The sequence below is a fragment of the Lepisosteus platostomus genome, chromosome 12, assembly GCF_059453375.1.
Source record: "Lepisosteus platostomus isolate fLepPlt1 chromosome 12, fLepPlt1.hap1, whole genome shotgun sequence".
NCBI lineage: Eukaryota > Metazoa > Chordata > Actinopteri > Semionotiformes > Lepisosteidae > Lepisosteus > Lepisosteus platostomus.
In genome coordinates this window covers 5,501,851-5,527,800 of record NC_142622.1, presented here as the reverse complement: position 1 = coordinate 5,527,800, position 25,950 = coordinate 5,501,851, and the positions used below count along the sequence as shown (strand labels likewise).

Below are 25,950 nucleotides of genomic sequence, written 5' to 3'. Positions count from 1 at the left end.
ATAACTACTTGTACTATGTACATTACCAGTCAAACGTTTGAGTGCACCTGCTTGAAACCAGGTTATTCATGATTATCTGTGCTTAAAACTCTATAAACACTTAATTATTTAATTACGTGATATGTGTACCTATAATCTTAAATGAACTGCATTGAAAATTTTAATTATTCATTTTCAATAAAATGAACACCCAAAGCAAGCAGATTTCAGTCTGAAGCCCAGGTTAGTTAAAAGTCAGAAATGTGTATAACATGGTGTTAGAACACTAAAAGAAGTTTAAAATTATCTTTGTTAGATGTTCTCACAGTTAACTTATTGTTGATAAACAGGTGAGGGTCCACAATGACTGTAAAAATAGGGAGCATGGGCAAAAGTTTGTAATTCCTGAAGGAACATGGCAAAAATTACTCAGCAAGCAAGGAAAAAGGACAGTCTATAATTACTTTATAATGAAGGTCAATCTTTAAGACAAATTGCTAGAACTTTGCAAGTGTCAGTATCTGCTGTGGCCAAGACTATCAAATGATATGAAGAAATTGGCACTCATAAGGACCGAAGAAGGTCAGGTAGGCTAAAGGTGACCTCAGAATTAGAGAATACGTTCATCAGTGTCACAGGTCTGCGAAACCGGCAACTAACTGCCCCTGAAATACAAGCTGAGCTCAATGCAACTAGAAGTACAGATGCTTCGACATCAACTGTTCAGAAGAGGTAATTCATTAATTCATTACTTAAATAGTGTTATTTTATAGAATATTATGATTGGAAATTGAATTTTGTAATATCCAAAACATGTAAATGTTTTCTTTAAGGCGGCACATTTTTACACAAAGAGTTGTGGGAGTCTGGAATCAGCCTTCCAACCATGTTGTTGAAGCAGGTACCTTGGCTTCTCCTTGGGAAAGGCTGAATGAGACACTCAGATCAATTAGCAACTAGGAATCAAATTAGCTGGATGGGCCAGAGACCCTCCTCTTGTTTCTCTGGCTGTGTTCTTGTTTTCAGACAGTTACTAGGGTTTATATAATGAAAAAAAAAACACTTAATTTTTTAAGTTATAAATGGCATTGGTGGTATTGATAAGTACAATAAATATTTTTGAAAGGGGTAAGGTTTTGCTGTATAATGTACAGTCTATACAGTAGTTGAAACAGGACTAAACCGTGTTGTAAATCTTTGTCAAAGTGCTGTGGGAATAAGATAAATGCGTACTACATGTGAGAACATTTTGTTTTTCTCTCTTTTTTATTTTTTAAAGGAGAAAAGTTATTTTGAGAAACTGAGTCAAAAATAATATTATATTTAATTAGATAAATCAATTACAATAGTCAGGGAAATGATATAGATTTGTACAGTATCGTATGTACTGTGGGTATATAATCACTTAGAAAGAAGTCCAATTCATTTTTAAGACATTTGAATCAGATACTGTACGTTTATTGTGTTTCTTCATTTAACTAACACTGTTTTATCAGGCATGGAAACACATAAGAAATGTATTAAAAAAAGATATGCCTATATGTGAATCAGTGTATAATTCTTAGGTACTGGTATCGATGGTATTGCTTTAAGATGTTCAGGTCTGTAATGGTGCTGTAAAAGGATTTGGAAAAATTCTGGTTTACTCACCTTGTAAAATTTATTTTGGCATAAGCCTATTTCTGAGCTCATCTTTTCAGAATACAGTATAATTTTTTTCTCATTTTTTCCTTACATCCATTTAAATATCATATTTTCTGAGCACAGAAAAAATAAGTCTAACAGTTTGCATCAGAACATGAGAAAGTAACGAAACCCTCAAAGAGAATATGTTTTAGGTAATGTACAGTATATAACCTAGAAAGTTTTCAAATCAAACACTGTGAGGTCCAAGGAGAATTAATACATTTCTTTGTGCTTCACTGGCTGGTAAGTTGAAGACTTGAAAATATGTTTTAAAGACTCATAAGACTTGTGCTCTTCTCTTAGTGACCTAAAACTAGACGCCTTCGGGACAGATTTCCATTCCTTATTGCTGATATTCCACTGCCAGAGAATTATTTTGGTACACATACATTTCACTATAGCAGATACCGCATATCCGAGCTGGCAGTGATCTTTGTTTTTGCTGAAACGCCAACAGTTGCTTTCTCGCTGATCGCTTGAGCAGCTGTGAAGTTAACACTTGGTCCTGGGAATGTAAAGTTGGCTTTGCCTATCATTTTTTTTCAAAGTGTTGACAAACACTGCTAGTGCTGGTACTAAACAATCCTCAGAAGTAAATGTTGGGTCATTCTGTGTTAAATCGACCAGACGTTTTTGAAAATGTCGCTATACACATCGGATTGGGATGAAATTTTGCACTACCTTATTAGAAACAATTTTATGGAACAGTCTGAAATTTGAGTGGCAAACTCCTACTACATCCTGATATAAGGCTGGATATCCCAGTGTTTCCCAACTCTGGACTGGTATGGACAGGATATCTGAACTCTGGATAGGTCTGGAATGTAGTTTTCCATGTCTCTTTAAATCATCAACAGCTGAAGGCTATGGAAATATGGATAAGTTGGTGTAGTAAGGACTTAATTGGATCAGTTTAACCCTTGTCCCAGTTCAAGAGCTGTTGGTAGCTTGCGGAGACATTGAAATCCATCAGTACTACACCTTTTCCAGTTCTGACAAACCACTCTCACCACTGGAAAAAGTTAATAGCTATTGTAAATCCAATACAATTCAGACAGTTAATACCTTAACTGGAAAAACATACAGTATGTCCTGAAAATACAAAATTGTTTCTGTATCTTAGGCATAAATATCCCCAAATGGAATTTTATCCCGAGATAGCTCAGTGTTTTGACTGCCTGGTGTGTAGCCTTATCGTATTTAACCCATCAGATACTGCCAAAATACATTTTTTGGTGAACCCCTAAGTCTCTGTTTAACCATGAAAACGTTTTGAAATTTTATTGATGCGATTCATAGCTTTTATGAGTTAAATTTGGTATTGCTGTGTCTTTTGTTGACTGTCACACCTGTTAGCTTTGGTGACATTTATGTTGTTAAACCGACAAGAAAATAACACCCTTTTTAATGGTTAGATGCTATACATGCTTCTAAAAATTTGTGCAACTACATATGTTAACTATTAATTTACAATCAATAACGATGTGGTGAAGATAATTGTCAAGTGAAGTATAAAAATACTGGTACTTCAATAAAAAATGTTTGAGCTGCCTATGAAACATCATTATGTAAAAATGAATCATGAGTTACTTCAGGCAATGGAAGGCATTAAAAATAAAACATACTTTAAAATTACTTTCTCAAATATAAAAAAATAATGTTTAAGAATGCTGTACATAATGACGTATAAATGATGTGTTTTTTTGTAGTCCATTTAAGAATTGCTATTGTTCTCGCACTTGCTTCATTTCATTTTGGTGGTTCTGTGTTTTTTAGGTTTTGAATGTTCTTGTGTCTTCCAATTGTATTAAACATAGGATAATCAAAGGGTGACAAATTGCATTTTATTCTTGGCCGAAATTGGAGCATTAGACAGGAATAACATATTTAGACACAAATATTTCAGAACAGTGTTTCTGGGCACCTATTTTAGTGGCTTTTTTTCTCTCGCTGTTTTCCTAAGTAACATGATAAAGCTCAGTTCTCACAAAAATGGCTTGAAGGAAAGGGCGTTTTTGCTTTGCCTAATAACAGATCTGGAATGTCACCATCACCTGAAGTGATGGAAGAATTCACCTTCACCTTCGTGTGGAAAGGTGGAATAATGGATTTCTGGTGCTCTGGAATACTCTACTGTCGCAGATTTCTCCAAGCTTGTATTCCATGCTAAGGTGGGGTTTTCTTTCAGTGACAGGGAGCTATCATGTCTGGTTTACAGCATTTTATCCGATTACTACGGTATGCAAAATCTTTGAGGGAGCAAAATATATTCTTAACCTGCCTTTTGCATGTGACTAAATGTAGGACGGTTTAAAGCACTGAATGGCGAATCACTCCACATCTTCGTTTGGTTGTGTAATAGTGAAGATTGCAAAGCTTCGAAGTTCACTTTAGGAAACTAAGAAAGTGTTTTGGGAATTAATAGAGATTAAACCTGTGACGTCTCCACATACTATGGCAGTCATCAGTAGCATCAGTGGTGAGATCAACTGCAATTAAGTGGAGTTCTGTTTTTAATAGCTGCACTCACCTTATTAACAGTGGGAACTCTTTGCTAACATGGACTAGGTTAAGAGTGGCTAGCAGGTTTGCATTTTAAAATTATACCTTATGTTAACACGTACGTGTTTTATGCCTTGATGGCTGTGCAATAATGATACATGTAATTGAACCTGATGTGCTGTACTGTATGTGTTTTTCTATGTAAAATAAAAAATAATTGGCAAGCTGAAAAACTGACAGTTTCACACTCATGAATTAAATGTACACTGACGTTTACTTCAGCAACTCTTTTGGTAAAATTCACTTAAGGTAACATTTATGTTTAATGAAATGGGATTGATTCTCATTCTTTAGATCTATTTTTTGGTTGTGCAGTTGGATTTTTCTTTATTATTCCAATTACTTCTTGACATGGTTTCCATCCTCCATTCCAGCAGTACAAAGTAATAAATCTTGAAGTGTTATTAAAGTGCTTATGAACTTGGTGGCGTGTGAGGCTGTGTTCACTATTGTAGCTATGCTTTGAGTGCCTGGTAGGGACTTGTGAATTAATAGGTTTGTGTTGGAGACACCTGAGTCCACACGCAGACTTGAATAAAACAAAGTGTCATTTTTAGAGGCTGTAACCTTCGTGTGGAAAGAGTATTGTCAGTAGTTCTGTAGAACCAGGTCCAGGCATCTTTCTGTGGCTCAGACGTTTTTTGTGTTGAACATCTTTGTATTTGCACACACAATTAGTAAATGACACGAGGTAGTAACACTGAGGCAATAATGTCGAAATGCCCCATCCCTGTGCCTCATCAAAATGCTTTTTTTTTTCTTTTAATGCAATTTTTTTCCCTTCGAGAGAATCCTAGGTGCCATAAATAATTGATGAGAACTTTTCTGGGACAAGGAAAATGTAGCTGTGTGAGGTAATTGATAATCCTTGGTTTGGAGGACTGCCTAGTATAAGTATACTGTATGTACACATGCACGTACGTCTGTTTCCTCAGGACACCCTGAATAGCACAGTCCTTTAATATAAGAGTCCTTAGGAGGAACATGTTACAAATACAGAAGACGAGAATGACTGCCTTGCGGAGAAGGAATTTCCCTTTATGAAAATGAAGCATGGTCAGTCTAAGACAAGCTTTTTGGGACCAAAAATTCTTCATCTTGGATTAAAATGAACATCCTGGCAAAGTACCAAGTGCTGGTTGAGGTATAAAAGTCTGACACTTTTGTAATCAGTATTTCAGATGATTGGTTTTAAATTAATTAATATAAATGTACTGTACAACATACTTATGAAATATATTTTCTTAGTTAATTACATATTTCTTGTCTGTGAATGAACATCTTTATCTTAGTCTACGCTTTTAGGTGCTTTCTACAACTAGTGAATACAACTAACAGCTTGTTATGGGAAAAATCAGTCCTGTTTATCAGCTGCAGGGTGTATACTTCACCTATATGAAAAGAAGAACAGCACAAATAGTGTTTCATGATGAAAAGCATCATAATCATTGCAGTGGGAGCCACTAAAATTGTGTTGGTGATTACAGGGACTGTTCTCTTTCTTTTCTAATCCTCAGTGTGCAGATGCAGACTGCAGTTTCTTACGGGAACTAGACAGTCTTTCCCTCCACGGAGCAGCAGTATAATATAGCACTGATGGAAAGATTTGTCTGCGAGTGTAATTGTGTTCTTGGTCTAGCCACCTCCTGTCTGTAATGATTCTTCCCCAGGGTCGCTGTCTTGGCCAGTGTTCTTCAGCAGCACGAATGCTGGAGGCTTTCATATCTGTCTCTTATCTTCTGGCTCTTTAACCCCCTCCATAATTGTGTGTGCTCTGTACCAATAGGATCTGCCCTTTCATTCGGCACTCAAAGTGTCCGATATTTCTTGAACTACAGTAGGTAACTTAAGTAGATTCTACAGCGATGAAATCCCAAATAGTGTGATCAATGGCATCTGTACAACCATAACAGTGATAAGAAGATGATTTTACACTGCAGAGAGCACACGCCCATAGCAGTATAAATGTGAATTTGATCAAGTGGAGAGCTCTGTCAGTGTGCGTTGGCTGCAAAGGAACCAGTAAAGGTTAATTTCACTGTGAAAAGTAACGAGAAGAAGAATCATTGGCTCATCATTTGCTGATGAGTCTTTTTCAGGTTGTTCCCTTTTCTACTTTTTATATTTGTTCCTAAATATTAATTTGGTTTTATCACCAGCTGCCTTTTTGAATATTTAAAGGTTTAGATCCATGCTACTGTATGTGAGATACCGTGTATTGTGGCAAAACTGTGTCAGATTGTCCCTCCTTTTGAAGCTGCTTACTGTGGTCTTGTCTATACCAGAGGAGAAGATCCCAGCTCTGATCATGCAGAGTCTCTTAAGCAGCTCAGTGTGTCAGGATTAGGAAAAGCGTGGGGCTGATTCCAGCCTACGTGATCAAATTCAATTAAATGGATGTTGAAAAAGTGGCAAAGATGCTTAAAAGCCTAAACACTTTCATTAAAGTTTATACCCGAAGGTCAGTGTTTTTCCAACAGAGCTGGATTTATCTTGTTTTTTTGTTGGTCCTAATGACAAGGGTAATGCAAAACAATCATGCATGATGTACTGATCTGTTGAATTTTCCTTGTAGAAAGATGTACTGTAACAACATTTTTACAAAGGATAATCGTTCTGTCATCAGTAATAAGGAAAATACGTTATTTATACTTATGTTCACAGTTTATCTTAGAGTATTGGAACAAGTATTGTAGACCTGACAAAAAGATATTTGTGGTATATTAAGCTAGTAGGGTGTTTTTCAAATATGGTGAGGAATTCAGACAAGTTCAATACAGTATGTTGCTGTGCACTGCAGTAAGTGGCTGTTTCTAAACCTAAAACTTTTAAAAATTTAATCCTTTTAGTGGTGTTTAAGAGATTAGTGCTCATCACAAGAGAAGGGAGAAATGAAGGCAGCCACAGTGAGGGTCTTATTTGTTGGAGACGATACTAGATTACAATGTTTCGTATCAATTTTGCTAAATTATGCAGCATAACGGTAGGTATTTATTTATAACTGACCTTAGATTCTAATTCTAATTTGAATTTTCTATAAGAGATGCTCTTACAGTTTTTATAGTTACATTTAGTACAGTCTTCTTAACATGCTTTGTAGTTTTTAATTTAAGGTTATGGTTAAGAACATTTAAATAACAATGTGTTACAAATCTAATGTCGGTTACCGACATTTTTTTAACAGCAATCAAAAACTATATCAGTCTTTCTGAAATGTATTTTGTAGAGGTGCAGACGGATTTCAAGGCGGCAGCTCGCTCCTGGATCCATCTCCTGGCTTACAGGGCTTGAGGAAGTTTTCCCTTTGGGATGATCGGGAAAAGGCAGATCTGTGTCTTTTTCTCCCCCGCACCTGAAGAAGCAGGCGCCGCAAGCTGCTGACGCACCTGTGTGTTTTGCAGCTGGCCGAATACAGGCAGAGGAAGGCGCAGGCGGACGGGCAGAAGAAAACGAAGAAGAAGAAGAGACCGGCCGGGGCGAAGGACGGCGAGCCGTCCCGGGCGGAGGAGCTCGGAGAAGCGGGCGCTCACTCGGCTGACCCGACAGTATCCCGCAGCCTGCGGAGCGGAGACACCATCCGGCAGGACCAGACCTACACTATAGAGGTACGCTGCGCCCTTCCGCCCTCGCCACGAGGTGTCGTCGCAGGGCCTCCCCGATTTCGCTGATTGCGCCGGCTTCCACAAACACACGAAGTTGTTTCCTTTGCATTTTTCTCTAGTTGTGTTTAAGGCTGACTCTCTCGTTCTAAGCCTCTAACCTTTCTCTGGTTCATGCTTCAATGTTGATGAGCCAAGGAGTCACTTATAAACATTCACTACAAACATAAAATCCTGTCTCTGAAATGAAAGAGAATTGTATATCATATTTTTGCTCTGAGTATAAAAATGCTTTATATGTGACAGCTACCTTATAATGATACTTCACTATTATGATATTAATTATTATTATGTTTTCATAATCGTGAACATTTACATTTTGATTGTACATTATTACAGATAGTGGCATGCATGCCTATGAATGCATTTTTCTACTTTTTAAAATGTCCCCTGTCCATTTTGTTAAACCAGGTTGCCTTTTTTTGTTCAGTGGCTGGAGTGAAATGAACAAGCTGCTATCTTAGACCCTTAAATGTTTTCAGTGGCACATATTTTGTAAGTCTATAGTTGGCATGGAAGTGCAAGCTTTAAAATGAAACCTTGATTAGTACATTAGTGGACAGAAGAACAGATGTAGCAGGAGCTGATAAACTCCTTTAATTTTTCTTCTCTGGAATAGTATTGTTCTGAATCTTCATTATTTATACCACTTCACTCTCTAAAAAGGGACAATTGTACAAAATCATGAAAATGAAAATATTTTTTTAGATTTCCAAAAGAATTTAAAAAAAAGTTAAAAGCCATTTTTATGCTACAGTACATACATAGACTCCTGTGCAAATATCTTTGCAGTTTTTGCATTTTGCATTTGCCATTACATTCTTAGGTTGTTTTCACTTAGTATTTTCTTCTTTGTGCAGAAATACAATTCTGTGGTAGTTTTCTTGTGAAATGTGAGCTATTTAGTTTTATGATAACATCATCTTGATCTGTATTTTGTAGTGCTGTACAAAACCAAGTTAAACTTTATGAATGTGTACATTGGAACAAATAATGATAATTACAAGGAACACCTGACAAGTTAATTAAATTTGGTTGGTAATTGTGGAGGATTAGGTACCACAGCACTTTAGAGAGGAGCAGTCAATATTGTTTACTCTGAGTTATTGTGATCAATGTGAATGAAATATTACTAAATAACAGATTGGGTTGTTCTTAGGCTGAATTATTAACAAAGTTATTATAAAGCTAGAAAAGATTAATAAAGGCTATCATTCAATTGATGATTATAAAGTATTATAACACTTGATTTTGTCATATCTATATATATTAGTCGAGTGGATGGATTGCATAGATGGGCCCATGTTTTAGTTATAGCTATTAAATTTATAAATCATGCAGTTAATAATAATAACATCACTTTACTTAACCCTTTACAATTTCTTGCATTAGGAATTAACTTTTCGCATACCCCAGCTTGCTCTCCATGAGACACACAGACAGGGAGAGAGCTTGGGGTCAGAGCGCAGGGTCAGCCATTGTATGGCGCCCCTGGAGCAGTTGGGGTTCAGGGCCTTGCTCAGGAGCCCAACGGAGTAGGATTCCTCTGCCGGCTGCGGGATTTGAACCAGCAACCTTCTAGCCACAGGCACAGATCCTTAGCCACAGAGCCACTGCTCCGCCCCAACTTTTTTATGTAAAAGTGTGTAGTCTTGTATTAAGAGTAGTAATTATTGAAATAATGTAAATGTTTTTTAACCATGCCCATTTTGTTTGCTTTCATTGCCTCTGCAGTATATGGGGTTGTGAATTAGTGCGTTGTGTATTGTGTGCCTGAAAACTAAGCAAACAGCACAGCTGTACTACTTAAACCTTGAAGTGCAGCATGTGATAAAATAATGGCTGGCAGGACTGTTGGTGATTATGCTGAGATCCTCTTTGTGTGTGTATAGCACATCACACCTGTCAGCCTTCTAATGCAGAAGATCTGCTTATAGAAATACAAACCATGCTTGTATGGGCTTCTGGGCTGGCATGGGGTTGTGTTAATTATTAAATACGATTTTCTTCCTTCATGACAGAATGTCTACTTTATAGGTAGTAATTATGAATTGCAAGGTGGGGACTATAGAGTGATGGTCTCTTTCTCTCTCCACTATGTCAACAGTTTATCAAAATGCTACATTTTAGAACATAAGGTTGCAAAAGAGAGTTCAGTTGTTTGGTCTTCACTAAGTGAAACAAACGTTTTGTCCAGCGGTGGACTAAAGGTGCCTTGCTAAGGAACCTGTTCCAAATAAAGACACCCCTGTTCTCTATTCTAAATAAATTCCTTCTTAGTTACCAATTGTGACCCTGTGTCCTTGTTTAGGTACTGAGCATAAAATAGTCCACTGGGTTAACTCCATCTATACCCCTTAAGATCTTATATACTGTACTTGGATCACATCTGCTCTTAATCGCCTTTGTCTAGACCGAAGAGCATTAACTGTCTTTACCTGTTTTGTATTTGACAGTCCCCGGGGGTCAGGAATCAAACATGGAAAGATTTCATATGAGGTCCTTCAGTTCTTCTCAAAGGTTTCTCAACACAGGAATCGCAGATACTGTAATAGCAAGAAAGCTTTATTTCTGGGTGGTGGCATATTTGCATTTTTCCATTACTAAAAAGTGCAAACACCTGACATTGTATTTTTGCATGAATTTCCTTTAAATTCATTTTACTCGAGTTTTCCTTAGTGTGCCAGGAATAAAACAATGTCAGATTATTGACATTTTTACATTTTGTATTAACAAGATGATATACTGTATTCATGTTTTAATTCAGTCGCTTATAGACAGTTTTGTATCATAACCATCTTGAACTTCTCGTACAATATTTATGCAGAGTTTGGAAACAAGTAGGTAGTCTGCTATGTTTTGTTTGAATCTGGAGTCAGGCCTGATCCCTTTTTTTATTTCTACAAAATGATGATTTAATGAGTTGTTTAAAGCAGTGTAAAATTGTATTGTGAGGTTTAATAGCCACAAAGAAGGTTATCCTTAAACTCTGTGTTGAACTTGTTAGAGCGACTTCCTGTATCATTGATGATTAATGATTGTGTTTAGAGATGTAGTTCATCTTGAGTGGTCAGCTGCCAGGTTAAATTACAGTTCACCAGCATTAGAAGATGGTATCTGCTCTCGAATGATCTAGAATGCATTATAAGTTAACTGCATTTTTAGTTTTACTTTATTCTTTTTCTGTGATTTCCTTATATAGAATGCCTTGTGTTTCTGTTTTTTTTTCTTTTTTTATTGCTTTTCATCTCACAAACACACACCACCAAGTCATTTTGTGGAAGACGATATTGATGATGCTGCGATAGCTGATGACATAGCTTGGCAGGAGAATCATTACAATATCTTTCATGGACTATGTAAAATAACCTTCCCACCAATACAGGTAGTTTGTTGATTGCAATTATCATTAATATTAACGTCCTGAGAAATTTGCAAAGCGCAGATACTCAACTCGCTTTTACAACATCAAAGGTCTCATCAAAACCCATTAAACAGGAAGGAACAAGTACTGCCTAAAAAATACTGCCAAAACCCCTAATGAAAGATATGCGGTTGCCATTGGCTACTTTTGTAATTGTTTGAGGAAGATAAACAGGAATTAATGCAAATACAGAATTCTAGAGGTACCGCCTTTTGTAATAGCTAGTTGATTTGCAGCATCAATTTCCAGTTTTATATAGTCATTTTAATTAAAGAAACCAATTCAACCAAGATCATTTCATCTGTCATGCTTGCTTTTTTTTCCATGTTCTGTACAGTAAGTGTTAAGGTGACTGCAATACATGTTACTGTACAGTAAATAAATGTAATTTTGTATTGTCAATTCTGATAGCTTTTTTGTTACTCAATGTAATTTCCACTGGGGATCGATATGGATTTCTGGGCCTTTATCACCTTATCTATTGCCCAAAAACAATCACAACAGGTCTTGTCACCTACTTAGTGTTTTAAACAAGAACAGGTTCTTGGTAGCAAAGTCACTGCAGGCAGTTTTGCATTAGTGGTGGTGTATCCCAAGATGTTTTGCAGCAACTAGCAATTGCACTTCATCAGCTTTGACATAACTGATGCTTTGGTTGTGAACAAAATCACCGTTTCAGATAATTTAACAGAAATCCGGTTGATGCCAGTATCATGTGAGGAAGGAGCGAATTAAACTTGGTACAGTGTTTTGGCACGTGTAGCTGAAGAAGGAGCCTAATCTTTTGCTCATTCAGTGTTCCTAAAGAATCGGTTTCTGATTTACAACCAGAGGTGACTGCAAATTTATTCGTTGCCTCGGAAACAGAAAAAGAAGTTATTTCAATGGGTTGAATCCAAAGATTTTTTTTTTGATGACCTTTTTCTGTATGGCCAATTGACAGCCCTGTGATAAGTATATAAGAAGATGGATAAATCCTTAATAAATTCAGCGAGAAAGCTGTTATTAAAAAAAAATGTTTTCATTGGAAAGATGTTGGCCTAAGTATTTTGTTACATTAGATGTACAGTATGTATGCCTTTCAAGGGGGGGGGGGTGTTATTTGTTCTCTTTTGAAGAGAGGAAAGAAGAAAAGGAGCTTTTACTCCATGGGGAAAAAACAGCAATGCTTGTTCTTGAATTTAGGGTTAACACACACCCCAGTAAGGTCCCACCTGGTTCTAAATTGGGATTGTTTCGGTTGGGATACATTTTTTGTTCTAAATGGGAACAATAAATATTTATAATTGTCTCTAGTCTTTGCCTTTTCCCCGATGTACTGTAGCTACTTTCATGCGAATGTTTTGAAAGATATCAACACACCTTCCCTTCCCCAGCAAAATCCATAAGTTCCCACTAGCCAGATGTAAATATGCTGAGTCTTAATTAATGTTGGTGTTTTTAGGTAATGAGACGTGAAAACGTGTACCCAGCACCCCATGTCCTTGTTGGGGCGAGTGGGAGGAAGCATTAAAAGAAAATACAGCTCCTAGAGGCAGCAGCCCAAAATGACTGTGAAGTCCAAAAACTCGAGTTCTGTCAGAAATGGCGGTGACTTCTTTTGTTTGACCAGATTGACAGGCAGCAGCTGTTGATCCACCTGCAGTGAGGCAGTTTTTGTTCAGTCTACCTCATTTTTGTAGCAACAATTAGGGCTCTGAAAAGCCCTGTTCGAACCACGCTCCTGAACGTGCAGCAAGAAAGGTTCCAAATAAAGGGTCCATTCAGATCTTCTAGCTTTTGGCTGGATACAAGAAGATAATTGATCTCAGGACCTCGTCCTGCTGCGTCTTTAAAGAAAGAGTATAATAGAGGGAAAAATACTGATGCATCTTTTTTTCAGAGTGTTTTTAAATCACTGACATTGTATGATCATGTTTTCTAAATAAAATATGGAATTAGCTTGAGCTTTTGATTCAATTACTGTTGTAGTGTTCCAATTTTCTGTGTAACTTTCTCTACTGAAGGTTGCTGTGGAAACCATGTTAAAGTGCTTCTCTGTCGGGCACTTATAAATGAATGCAGTAAAGTATTTCTCTAAAATAAAGTCTTTTCATAATGCATATTTAAGTATTTTACATTGCAAAATTTTAGTGTTCCAAATTAAGATACCCAGTGCTGTCAAAATGCCTCACTTTTCTTTTAACTACTGTACTAATGCATTCAGGAGTTTTGATTAGTTTTATTTTTTCAATATACAGTACCTTTGTTATATAAAAGATGTTTCTCTTAAAAGGGAAATGATTACTGAGCATTTGGTCCTCATATAGAAATGGATAGAAACCGAATGATAATTTCACAAGGTTAAGCAGCATTGCATCATTATTTTCTCCAGGGCTAGAGACTAGGAAATTACACGGTTAGTTTTTAATTAAGTCCTAAAATGACAGGTCATTTGACTTCTTGTGCAAATAATTTGTTCAATTAGATACTTAAGATCAGAGCTGAAATGGTGCATCCCTGAAATCTTGGGCTTGCACGTAGAAAATGTACGATCTTCACTATGAATCAGTAAGGCAATAATAATTCTCTTAATTCAAAATGCGGCTGGAAGGTGTCCATTTTCCCCATTGGGCATGCACATTCATTAATGTGGTTCATTTTTAGCCTTGAAGTAATCCTTAATAAAAATAACTTTCCAGATTTTACAGCATTTAAATACATAAAAATTACAAACTGGCATTCCATACAAAGAAGTTGCGATACCATGTTTGAGAGTTTGTAGACCAGATATCAATATCAGGAAATATACTGTACATAAACTATGCAATACTTTTTTTTCCAAATTCCTTCTTCTCCTCTAGTAGTAGGGATAATGTCATACCTGCTATACTGCTGGACGTGATACTGTAACAGATGTCCTAGATTCAGTAGTATTTTTGTTTGCCTAGGGTAGCATATTTGGGCATAATAGTATGTGAGGGCCTTCAGCTGTGTAATTCTGTTTCAAAAAGAGAGCCAGCTGAGCCTGAAAAGTTCAGCCATTACAAGAAATTTGAAAAATACAAAATGATCAATTCTAGTGTTTAATTTATTAATAGCATCTCACCTGCAAACATTTTTGGAGGATCTACTGTATAATGCACTACAAATTGCTTTTTAAATAGCATTTTCCTACAGTAATTTAAAATTTTATTTTTAGGAGCCCAAGTTGGTTTCTTTAATTACTTTTTAACATTTTTTCATAATTGTTGTAGTCATTAAATGTGTAGTTGGCCCTGTTTATTTTTTCTGGACAGGTGCCACAATAAATGTAAATACTGTACACACTTTGAAAAATTAAATAGTTCATCTGAGCTCCCAGTTCCCTGAATGCTTGGTGAATCAGCATAGTTTCATACTGGTGAGACTTCCAAAAGAGTACATGCCTTGTCATTTTAATAGGGCTTGAACTGCTCTGGTCTCATTGGCTTTTGTGAAGGAGAAGCTAAAGCTTGATTGAGATATCTGTGCTGATTGAAGTCTGGAAAAAAAGTTGAGAAACTTCTGACTTTGATGTAATCACATCACGATGCAAATCAAGCAAACTAAGACCGCTTCAAAAAAGATCTCAGCGTAGTTGGGATGGACTGCACCAAACACAACTCTTCCAACGACAGAGACGGAGTAAGATGAAAAGATAGGGGTAATACCCGCTGACTGTGAAGCTGCTCTTGGAGGCAAAACAAGCTAAACCTAAACTAAACTGATGTGGAAAAAAAACCTTAATTGAAACAAAATTTGAATCACTCGCATGTGAACTAGGTGTTAAAGTGTGATGGATGCTGCACATTGGTGGTGGTGGAAAGCGTTTTGAGTGGAGTGTCCAGAAAAGCGCTATATAAGTGTAAGCAATTATAATTATTATTCTTATTCTTATTCTTCTTCTTATTATTATTATTAAAAGTGCCATCAATGAAATGGGCTTTTAATGATTTCTTGTGATATGCCTTTCTATTAAAAACTACACTTTTTAGAAATGACCATTTACTGTGTATTTCGATAAATGCTTTAAATATAGTACAGTTTTATGTGTTTTACAAATTAGAAAATGGCGGCAGTGATGCTCACCACTGCACCACCATGGCACCCATCTGTTTTGTAGTACTTCATTAAAAACCAAATCAGAAGCTCCCCAGAATCATAAGCATTGTCTTGCTATTATTGCAGTAACAGCCTTTTTGTCTTCCCTATGTAGGCCAGTTCTGTTGACGGTTGATTTTGACAGTTCGTTCTTCATGCAGAAATACACAAGACTAACCAGACAGCTCCGTTTGAAGTCCATGTGAAAGATATACAGTACTTATATTTGGTCTCTTGCGCTTGTGACTGTGTGTCTTCTGTTTTTATTACAGCCTGAAAGTGAAGTCTCCACCACAGCAGATGACTACACATCTGAGGTAAGACTTTAAATGGTACAGTACTACCCAGAAATCTTCTTAAATGTTTTACTTACAAATTAGTTTTTGTTCTTGTGCAGTCTAATTTTTCAGGCTTTTCTGGGACAGTCGCCTAGTTTAAATACGTATATGTAGATGCTGCATTACAAACCCATGATCATGATGATGGATGTGCTTTCTTTAATGAGAAGGTATTAATTTCCATTTATTTGCATCATACAAATGCAAATATCCATGTATAAATGTGTTAATGATGCAATGAATTGTATGTTTTATAAATTACGGATAATTCATTGTATTTGTATAGCACTTTTCAGCCCAAAGGATCCCAAAGTGCTTCACATAATTTATAAGAGGAGGGTCACTTAACATACCGTTGAAGTGCAGCATCCATTATATACCCATGGAGACATGAGGAGTTACCTCACCAATTAATTAAGGGTGGTGTTTAGCCATGACAGATTGTGCAAGCCCAAAGTGGAATTTAGCCAGGACACTGGAGATTACACCTCTAATCTTGCAATCGTTGCCAAGAGATCCTTAGTGATCAAGTAGACAGGTGGTCAGTTTAATGTAGAGCTGTCACCATTGTGGAGTGTTGGTTAGGACATTCTGATCCAGAGGAAGAAGCACCACCTACCGGTCCACCAGTACTTCCTTTACAGCAGCAACTGTCAGAGGGCTCCCGTTCCAGTACTGACCAGACCCAGCCCAGTTGCGTCCAGTCCACAAACTAGCAATGCTCCTATTCTGGTTTCAACCGTGGAGTGCACACTACATTCATGTGCTCCACGAGGCAAAATGGCTATGTTAACCACCAGATTCCTGGTTGTTAGTAGAATAATTATGTTAATAAACCATATATTGGTTACAGTATATGGTTTATTTACCATATATATTATTGTAGCATTTTTCTAGATGTGTATGTAACCCATTGCAGTAATTCAGTGCTACTACCTGAATGCTACATACTGGAAATGTATGGCTAACTGATTACAGTTTCTGAATTGCCTGCAGTTTTTAACTCGGGTTTGCTGACACTTGAGCAGACTGAACAAGCAGAATGTATATTGCACTCAGAAAGCATAGTGCCAAGGGTTTGTGACCATTTCTTCCTGGAACCCACAGTAATTTCCAATACGTTGGGGAAGGGCAAATCCACTGTGCTTAAATAGTTTCACTCTATCGTACAATTTCTTTTGCTGATCAGGCCTGGCAGAAACAAATTTATGCAACTTTGACTCTTAGTCTTTTGTAAAGATGCTTTATCCTGTCAGTAAATCAGAAAAACACTTTATTAACCTGTGTTGGACTAGCATAGCAATATAAAATAGAAAAAATAGCCTTGCAGAGAATTAGAGTAAAACAAAACAGTTGAAAAGAATAAAATGAAACAAATGTGCTTTTGGTGAATATTTAAAATATTGGACTATCAACTAGGCATCAAGTCAAGAGACATGAATACTTTAATGCTGGGGATGTATATTAATTTAGAATGTGTTTCTGGAGAACAAAAGGTGAGGGTGAGAACAAATTCTTTAAAACCCTCAGAACTGTTATTGCTTGTTTTTTGCCTGGCATTTGCCCTTGATGTTTGAACTGAATTAAGGACATACCTGCTGTTATTTCTCCATTTGACAGGGATTTGCAGCGCCGTGTTACTAAAAACACTGCAGTCCTTTGTGACTAAATACTGTTGCCAGGCACTACTCTTAGAAATCTCATTCTTGAGATCAGCCTTCTCAGTGTTCTGGTTTTTCTGTTATTTCCTTTTAAAATTGGTACATTTTCTTGATTATATTCAAGTGCACTACACACCTAAAAGATGGCGTTTTGCTCATTGTTTTTTTTCTTCCTTGGCTGGGTTCAGTCTATCAGTCATACAGTCGTCCCTTTTCCTTACAATTGCAAATTAATTCCAAAGAGTTAAATAACAAATAGTTTTGTGACTTGACAGGTAAATGGGTGTCTTGAAGTCGCAGTGAATACAGTGGAATCTAAGGATTTTATCAGGGTACAGTAAGACAGCAACACACCTTCTTGCTAGAAGCATAACGCTCACTTAGACCTGCTTTGTGTTTTCTGCTGCGCATACTGTGTGCACTGCATGTCAACCTTTTTTTTACCTCACTAACAAATTCCTTTTAAACTGGGTTGCTGGGATTCTGTAGCGATGGCCAGTTGGGATTTACAGGCCAGGGAATGTAGACCTTCATACTTTAAACATACTTACATTACGCGTAGTGGGGAAAAGCCTGTTGGCATTTTCTAGGTGTAAATTACACTGAAAGCAGAGTTATTGTTTATGGGGGGAGTCAGGGGCTGGCATAGCAGGGGTTGCTAAGCTGCTGCACATTGCGGGCAATGCTTTTTGGAAGGACATTTTGGGAGCTGTGTCCTCTTATGTCGCATGTGGTGAAGTGTAGCAAGGCTCTTAATTATGACTGATGGCTTCAGGAGGAAGAAGTGCACGTCTCTGCATCGCATTCTGAGCACGAAGCGCACAGCTCTCAGACACGGCTGCAGATTATGGAGGATGAGCTGGCAGCCAAACAACAGGCTGTTGAAGAGCTGAGCAGGGAGCTGGAGGAAATGAGAGCTGCTTACGGGAGTGAAGGACTGCAACAGGTACCTCTCCATTTCTGCCTGTTGAATTGATTAGAAATCAGAAATTGCTCTCCTCTGGTTCTAGCAGCTGATTCATTCTGTAGTGACATGTCTGGGGTTTGGCGCTGCAGTGCTGCAGTGCTGACCTTCATTAAAGCTGAAGCTCAGGAACACTTGTTCTGTACTGATTACAAGCTTTTAAAATACTGCAGCACCTGTCTTTTGTTTTGCAGATGAATAATGCCGTATGAGATCATGCATGTTTTCACACAAGATTTTCCCACAGTTATTTCAGTTTATTATTTTCATTAAATATGACGGGTCCATGTTTTTATATTTAACTCAGTTTTCAGAACTTTTGATTATTGCCATTTGAGTTTATAGGAATTTTTCTTCAAATTATTGAAGACCAAGTTACATAGGACCTCATCCTGGTATTTGTGTGAAGATTTAGTTTCCCTTCTCAGGTTCAGGAATACATCCTGACCAATAGCCTTTACACTGAATAGCATTTGCCAATTTGGTTGCACAGGTTGAAGAATTTGTTTACTGTAGAGTAAGTGTTTTCTTGGGTTTTGCAGTTAGTAAAAGTGTTTCTTCACATCCACAAACTGCTGTTGCACCCTCTTTTTGACATTGTGCAGGACAGATGATGGAGTGTGTTGTGGACCCTTGAAATGTGCTGTACATCACCTTTCTATGGAGAATTTGTAAATGTGAAAAAAATAGCTGATCAATTTTTAAATCTATTAGCTCATGGTGTCCATTTCTAAATGCACTAATTATTGTATAACATTAGAATTGTATAAGTCAATCTGCAAAATAACAAGAAATTTAAGAGCTAAACAAAAAACAGCTATGTATTGCAATGCACAGATGAACCTCCATTCTGAATCAGCAAAAACGATGTTCTGTAAAAGCTTATATATTTTAACATATGACAAACATTATACATGCCTTGTTTACTTACTGCCTCGATCTTATGGCATCAGGGTTATAACTGTGGTTCCTCATGGGTCCAGTATGAGGTGGGTATGTCAACTAGTGAGCCAGGATAGGGAGACAAGAAAGTGCAGGTAATTCGGAGGTATTAGTCACAGAGATACAGATGTTTCAAAGAAAGGTTTGTGTTTGATTCAGCATTTGCCTCCTTGCAAACACTTTGTAAGGAATGGCTTGGACAGGTGACAGCCAGGTGTATTGTCGGATTGTGTGGCTGCCCAGCTGTGATGTCTGGGAGGGTGTAGGAGTGACAGAGCGCCAAGAGCTTCCTGCTCCTCCCCAACAAGGTGCCGCTGTTCTGCCCTCAGCTCCGCTCCCACGCTCCACCCATACTAGAGACCTGAAAGCTGTATTCCAAAACCTGCAAAGGAACAGCTAGTGGGTTTATTTCATGCAGAAAAGGAAACAGAACGTTTCAGCTGTGGAGCCTTCTTCGGGTGAAACGTTGTTTCCTTTCTTTTCTTTTCAGCATGGAATAAACCCGCTACCTGTTCCTTTGCAGCCAACGCATACTGATGCAGCTCCCTACTTGAACTTTTCCAAGACCTGCGTCCATCATGCTGCTGCTTCTGTTTTGTAAACAAGGTTGTGCTGTCTGGCAGTCTCTTAATAATAATATTCGGAGATGCGCATGCCTGTTTCTTTATGGAGCACTGCCGGTTGAAACAACTTCAGCTGCTTCTTCCTTCCCAGCTCCAGGAGTTCGAAGCTGCAATCAAGCAGCGCGATGGGATCATCACTCAGCTCACGGCAAACCTGCAGCAGGCCCGGAAGGAGAAGGACGAGATCATGAGGGAGTTCCTGGAGCTCACGGATCAGAGTCAGAAACTGCAAATTCAGTTCCAGCAGGTGACGGCGCCACTGGTCCGCCTCACGCCACACACCGCTTTCAGTGAACACTGAAGCAGCTGCTGTGCAGGGAGCAAAATAACAAATGGCTAGAGAGAGAACAGCTGCTTGAGCCCACTGTGGCTAGTTTATTACCTAAAGTTACTCTGAAATATGGCTCCGGTGTGGCTCTGCTGTTAGAAATAAGACCTGTAACATCAAGAATTCTGGCATGAATCCTTTCTCTTTGTCTTGTAAAGTGTTATTTTATTTTAGATTTTGTCCATCCTGTCAGCTTAGGTAGTATAGTAATAGAATAGTACTAGAACTGATCATTGTTTTTGAAATCATGGTGGAAGTGGTCCGATGACGATTCAGTCTTACGTAAACGTATTCACGTTCAAAACCCCCGCTCAGAATTTTATTTTACGGTCTATTCCTGTGAAGCGTTGCTGCAACCGGGAGTTTTTCTAAGATGCATGTGGCGCAAGTCAGGATCCCCGCCCACATGTGCCTCTAGTCCATTACAGGGCACACACAAGCAGTAAGCACAGGCCTACAGGTGCTCTCTAGAGGGTTCATCAGATACAGTCATGTAAAATCACATATTTGTAAAACATACGTCTCGTGGTTAAATGATCTTCTCTCTAGACCAATTTGAATATATTATGCAAATAGAATTCTGCCCCTCTAAGAATCTTTTTTCCTATACTGTATTTTTTGGGTCATATTCCAAGAACAGAGATTTGCGTTACAGAATGAAGTTCTATCCAGAGTTAGATCAATGTTATGACTCCCTTGTGTGTAGATCTTTGTGTAATAATAACTGCTCCTCATCTTTTAGTGACGGCTCACTTTTCCGAGTTTTCACTTTACTTGCATTGTAGCCAAATCTGCAACATATGGCTTATTGAACTAACATGAAAAAAAAGCAATTTTCAAAGGGTATATAGCCCTATTGCAAACATTTTATTGAGACCAAGTGAGGCATTTTGACCATCACCAATGAAAATTGTACTTAGGCCAGTATGAAACTCTATATTACAGGTAATTGTGCTTAAATGCAAATAAGAATGAACACAAGTATTTTATATTTTAATATAAAATATACAAATAAAATATATACTTTCACATTTACTGTACAACTTCTGTTTTCTGTTTAGAAATTGTATTCAAGATCCCTTTCTCTTCTTGTTTCATGAAGATGAAGCTTTCATAAATGTACATTTCATCAGTTTAAGGGAACATATAATGATAATGATTGCACAAAGCAAGATGAGAGGCTCTGCAGCTGGTTTCTTCACTGTTGCAGGGCATAGAAGACCAATGGTAGATATTGTTAAAGGATGATTGGTCAGAGTCCAAAAGAAACACATTTCAAACAAATATGAAGGTGATCAAATGTTTCATTAAGATATTAGGTAGTTGCTTAGGCTTCTTATAACTTAGTAGAGACCAAAATTAATCTCATTGTTTCAAAAAGTAACATTTAAAACTCACCTGAAAGAAAGCTGTCATTCCATATCTTAAGATACAGCATGTTTCCAGTTGCTTTTCTACATTGTTTCATTGAATGAGTGTTTTAATGAAGGTCCTGTGGTTCCGTCCTGTTCAGCTGCAGGCAGGTGAGACTCTGAGAAACACCAGTCACAGCAGCACGGCTGCAGACCTGCTCCAGGCCAAGCAGCAGATCCTCATGTACCAGCAGCAGACTGAAGAGAAAGAACTCCAGCTCAAAGGTTGTCAGAGGAAGAACGATGAGCAGCAGATGCAGATCAGCCAGCTGCAGGAAAGAGTCAAAGAGACAGAGATGGTAAATGTGGATTTATTGCACATGTCAGTATGCACGTTGACAGGTCTGCGCATGGTTTCTAAAGCTTTAGCTGCAAAGAAAAGTTTTGGTCCTGGAAGTCGTTGTAAAAGTTGTAACAATGCGGATAGGAGCAGAGAACACAGCAATGGTCATGGAAGTAAAAATAATGTTTTTCACCCCTGTGACCTTTTTACATACAAACCTTTGCTTGACTTTCCAGCAATACCGTTTCTGAAGGTTTACTTCAAAGTGATCAGAAGGGGTCTGGCATGCATTTTTATTTTAATTTTAAGTTTGCATCTCTACATAATTTTGCAAGATATCCTGTAAGTGTAGAGTGTGCATGTGTGTTGTCACATCAGTTTGAGCATGAATTATATTGTTGATTCACTAACATAAATAATGCACTGTTAGCAGATTTCAAAGCATGACATTGCAATGTGAAATTTACATTTTATCTGCATTAGTAATTTTGAAGTATGCATATGTATGAAGGGTTTTAAATTGTTAGCATCTGCATGTCTCTTAATATTGATTTGTTATTGCAGTTATCAAGTAAACAAGATGAATCCTTTACACAGAGATTACGTGAGCAAGAGAAGTTAATTGCAGGACAACAGAAACAAATAACAGAGCATGAAGTTACTGTGACACGATTAAAGGACGAGCTGTCGATCTCAGAGAAGTCGCTGCAGGATTTAATGAAGCAGCTTGTGGAGAAACAACAAGAACTAGAAACCTTTCAAAATGAGCTTACTAGTTCCAAACAGAGAGAGAAGATGTCATCCGATGAAATAAAACAGCTGATGGGGACTGTGGAAGAATTACAGAAACGTAACCACAGAGGAAACCAGGCGGAAAGTGAAATTGTACAAAGGATGAAGGGGGACATGGAGAGAAAGATGGATCAACTTCAAGCAGAAATGGATGAGATGTATGGACAGCAGATTGTTCAGATGAAGCAAGAGCTTCGTAAGCAGCACTTGGAGGAAATCAACAGACTAACTGCGCAGCACAGATCAGAGCTGAAGGTGTTGAGCCTTCAGTCCTCTGAAAATGGTGCTGATGTAGAGCAGATAAACCTGTTGAATATGAAAATCATTGAGCTGCAACAAAAGCTGAAAGAGGCACAGATGCAGAAAGATAAGGTACATCAGGAGCTGACACAAGTAGCAGAGGAAAAATTAAATTTGCAAAGTCAGGTAGAAGATCTCTTGCAGGACCTAAGATTTGTACGGGGTAAAGTTCAAAGAGCTTCCCAGAGCATATCTGATCAGGAGCACAAACTGAGTGAAGTGGGACAGTTGCACGCTACTATTAGTGACCTGCAGACCCAACTCACTGCTGCAGCAGAAGCCACAAAGGAGTTGGAGACGAAGCATGAATCAGAAATTACGAATTACAAGATAAAGCTTGAAATGTTAGAACGTGAAAAGGATGCAGTTCTGGACAGAATGGCGGAGTCACAGGAAGCTGAGCTAGACAGGTTGAGGACTCAGCTACTGTTCAGTCATGAAGAGGAGCTCACCAAGCTGAGAGAAGACTTACAGCGAGAGAGCCAGGTGAATATTGAAAGCCTCAAAGATGAAATGTCTTTAAAACATAAGCAGGTTCTGGAAAGCATGCGGATGAGCTTTGAGGAGCAGCTCCATGTGGTAAAACTCGAAAAGGAGAAGTTAGCAGCTGACAGAGAAGCGCTGTTAAGTGAAATCTCACAAATGAAAGATGATTTGAATCACTCATTGGAAGACCCTATGTCCAAAGGTATGGCTCTGAAATTGGAAGAGCTTCAAACAGAGATTTGTGAATTGAGAAAAGAAGAGAAGGAAAAGTATTCTCTGGAAAGAGAAATACACGAGTTGTCGAAAAAGAATGAGCTGTTGGAGAAGGAGACCAAAGAGAGGGAAGTCACCTTAGGACAAAAAATAAAAAAGCTAGAATCTGAGAAGAATTATCTTGAGGAAACCAATGAGGCTATGAGACAAAAAATGAAATCCGTAGATTTGGATTTTGATATTAAAGACAATTCATCTGCACTGTCCAGTGATATTGCAGTTTTACCCTCTAGGATGCATCAGCAAATAGAGTCGCTTACTCTGGAAAACAAAAAATTAAGCAAACAGATAACTGAACTAAAGGAAAACATTGAAAGGCAGACAAATACATTTTCTTTTGCAGAGAGAAATTTCGAGGTAAATTATCAGGAGCTAAAAGATGAATACACTTGCCTTGTGAAAGTAAAAGCAGAACTAGAGGACAGACTCCTCAAGGAAGCAGGTGAACATGAGACTGAGCTAAACCATCTACGGTCACAGGTTCAGCTGTTGCAGGCCGGCAAAGAGCAGCTGGGTGGAACGGTAGAGGTCAGTCAAGTAAGAAACACCGAGGACTTTATTGATGGTGGGGAAATTGTTGAAAAAGACACTACAGAGCTCATGGAGAAACTGGAAATTGCTCAGCGGGAAAAAAAGGAGCTCTCCTTGAGACTTTCTGAAGCTTCAGAGCAATTAAATTTAAAACAGAATGAAATCGAACAGCTGAAGGATGAACTCATGTCGGTAACGGATATAAACAAGCAGATCCTTGCAAGCTATGAAGATTTGAGGAGAGGGCAAGGGGCACAAGGAAAGACTGCGGGTCAGCGACAGGAACAACAGACGTGGGAAATTGTTCAGACAACTGCAGTCACAACTGATCAGGCCACTGGGAGGGAGTTGTGCACACATGACGATCATCTTCACCAAATAGAAGCATTCGAGAAGAAGGTGATAGCATTACAGTCCTCTCTGCAGACTACAGTGCTCGAGCGTGACCATATTCAGGAACAGCAGAGTGCCCTTGCGCATGAGAATGAGACGCTCTCAGCCGAGCTCCAGGAGCTGAGGGGTAAACCTGTTGCTGAGACCCCCGTGGCTGCTGCTCTCCGGGCAGACAGGGACCAACTGCAGCAGCAGCTGGACGCGTTAAGGGCTAAGCAGCTGGGCTTGGCCGAGCTGGTGCAGCAGAAAGCCCTGCAGGAAGAATCCCTGCACAAGAAACTCGAGGAGAAAGAAAGGGCACTGACTGCTGCAGAGCAAGAGATAGTCGCTTTGAATGAGAGGCTGAGGACACGGCAGCTCTCAGGCGGTGAAGGAGAGACGTGCCCGGGAAAGCGCGATGAAGAGAAAGTGGCAGGCAGCACCTTAAAACAGGTAAGCGATCTGGCCTGTGTATTTCATGGTGGTAGAAAGATACACAATCTCGGAAAGAAGCCTGCGGAACACCCTCACAATAAATTCACTTTAAATACTGTTAAAGATGTAGTTCGGATTATATTCAGTATTTTTTTCCTCAAAGTGCAATACAAAAATGTATTGTTTGCTGTATGTTTTTCCTCATGTTCCTGTATAATTGAATCTTTGAGGAATGAACGTATGTTTTTGATAAATAAAAATGAAGAATAATGTCATGGACTTATTGATACAGGGTTTTATAGATATTTTATTGCATATAAAAAACTATTATAAGCATAGAATGCCTGTTTCTGTATTGCTGGTAGGCATACATTTGATTGTGAAGGGTAGTTTAATGAACAAGTTGCTGTTTGGTTATTTTTGCAAATGTGTCTTTGTTTATTTTGACACATCTGCCTGTAAGTACAATCTGAAGGCTGTTCGCTGCAGTCTGAATGGTTTCTGCTGTCAGCAATTGACAGAAATTTAATTACAAATTGCCTGGAAACTCAGAGCCTTTGGTGTGGAGACGATACATTGAAGTGTTTGACCTTCACTTAAGCACCCTAAGCAAAAAACTGGATTCAGAAATTGATAATAGCTGTCAGCTTGTGATGGCATTGTGTCCTGAAGGTAATCTTCACTACTGCATTAGTGTGTGCCTCAGGGAATAGGATATGTTGTTCTAGGGAGTTTGATTTCATTTACTTTAATATACAGAATACGATTTCTCTATTTTGTGAGGATTTTGTTACACAAG

General features: G+C 38.2%; 1 protein-coding gene across 7 annotated transcripts in view; it reads left to right on the top strand.

The window, feature by feature from the left end:
- The window catches only part of akap9 (A-kinase anchoring protein 9), an 82,544-nt gene that overhangs the window by 6,817 nt on the left and 49,777 nt on the right, over positions 1 to 25,950 (top strand). For 5 of the 7 annotated variants that reach the window (XM_088600556.1, XM_088600553.1, XM_088600557.1 and 2 more), the window contains exons 2-8: positions 7,629 to 7,832; positions 15,684 to 15,728; positions 17,686 to 17,742; positions 18,186 to 18,356; positions 20,031 to 20,186; positions 21,781 to 21,978; positions 22,527 to 25,169. In XM_088600556.1, the coding sequence (XP_088456682.1) occupies positions 7,629 to 7,832; positions 15,684 to 15,728; positions 17,686 to 17,742; positions 18,186 to 18,356; positions 20,031 to 20,186; positions 21,781 to 21,978; positions 22,527 to 25,169 (3,474 nt within the window). Of the gene's footprint in view, positions 1 to 7,117; positions 7,211 to 7,628; positions 7,833 to 15,683; positions 15,729 to 17,685; positions 17,743 to 18,185; positions 18,357 to 20,030; positions 20,187 to 21,780; positions 21,979 to 22,526; positions 25,170 to 25,950 lie in introns of those variants that run through there. The other 2 variants (XM_088600552.1, XM_088600554.1) reach the window with 2 other exon arrangements.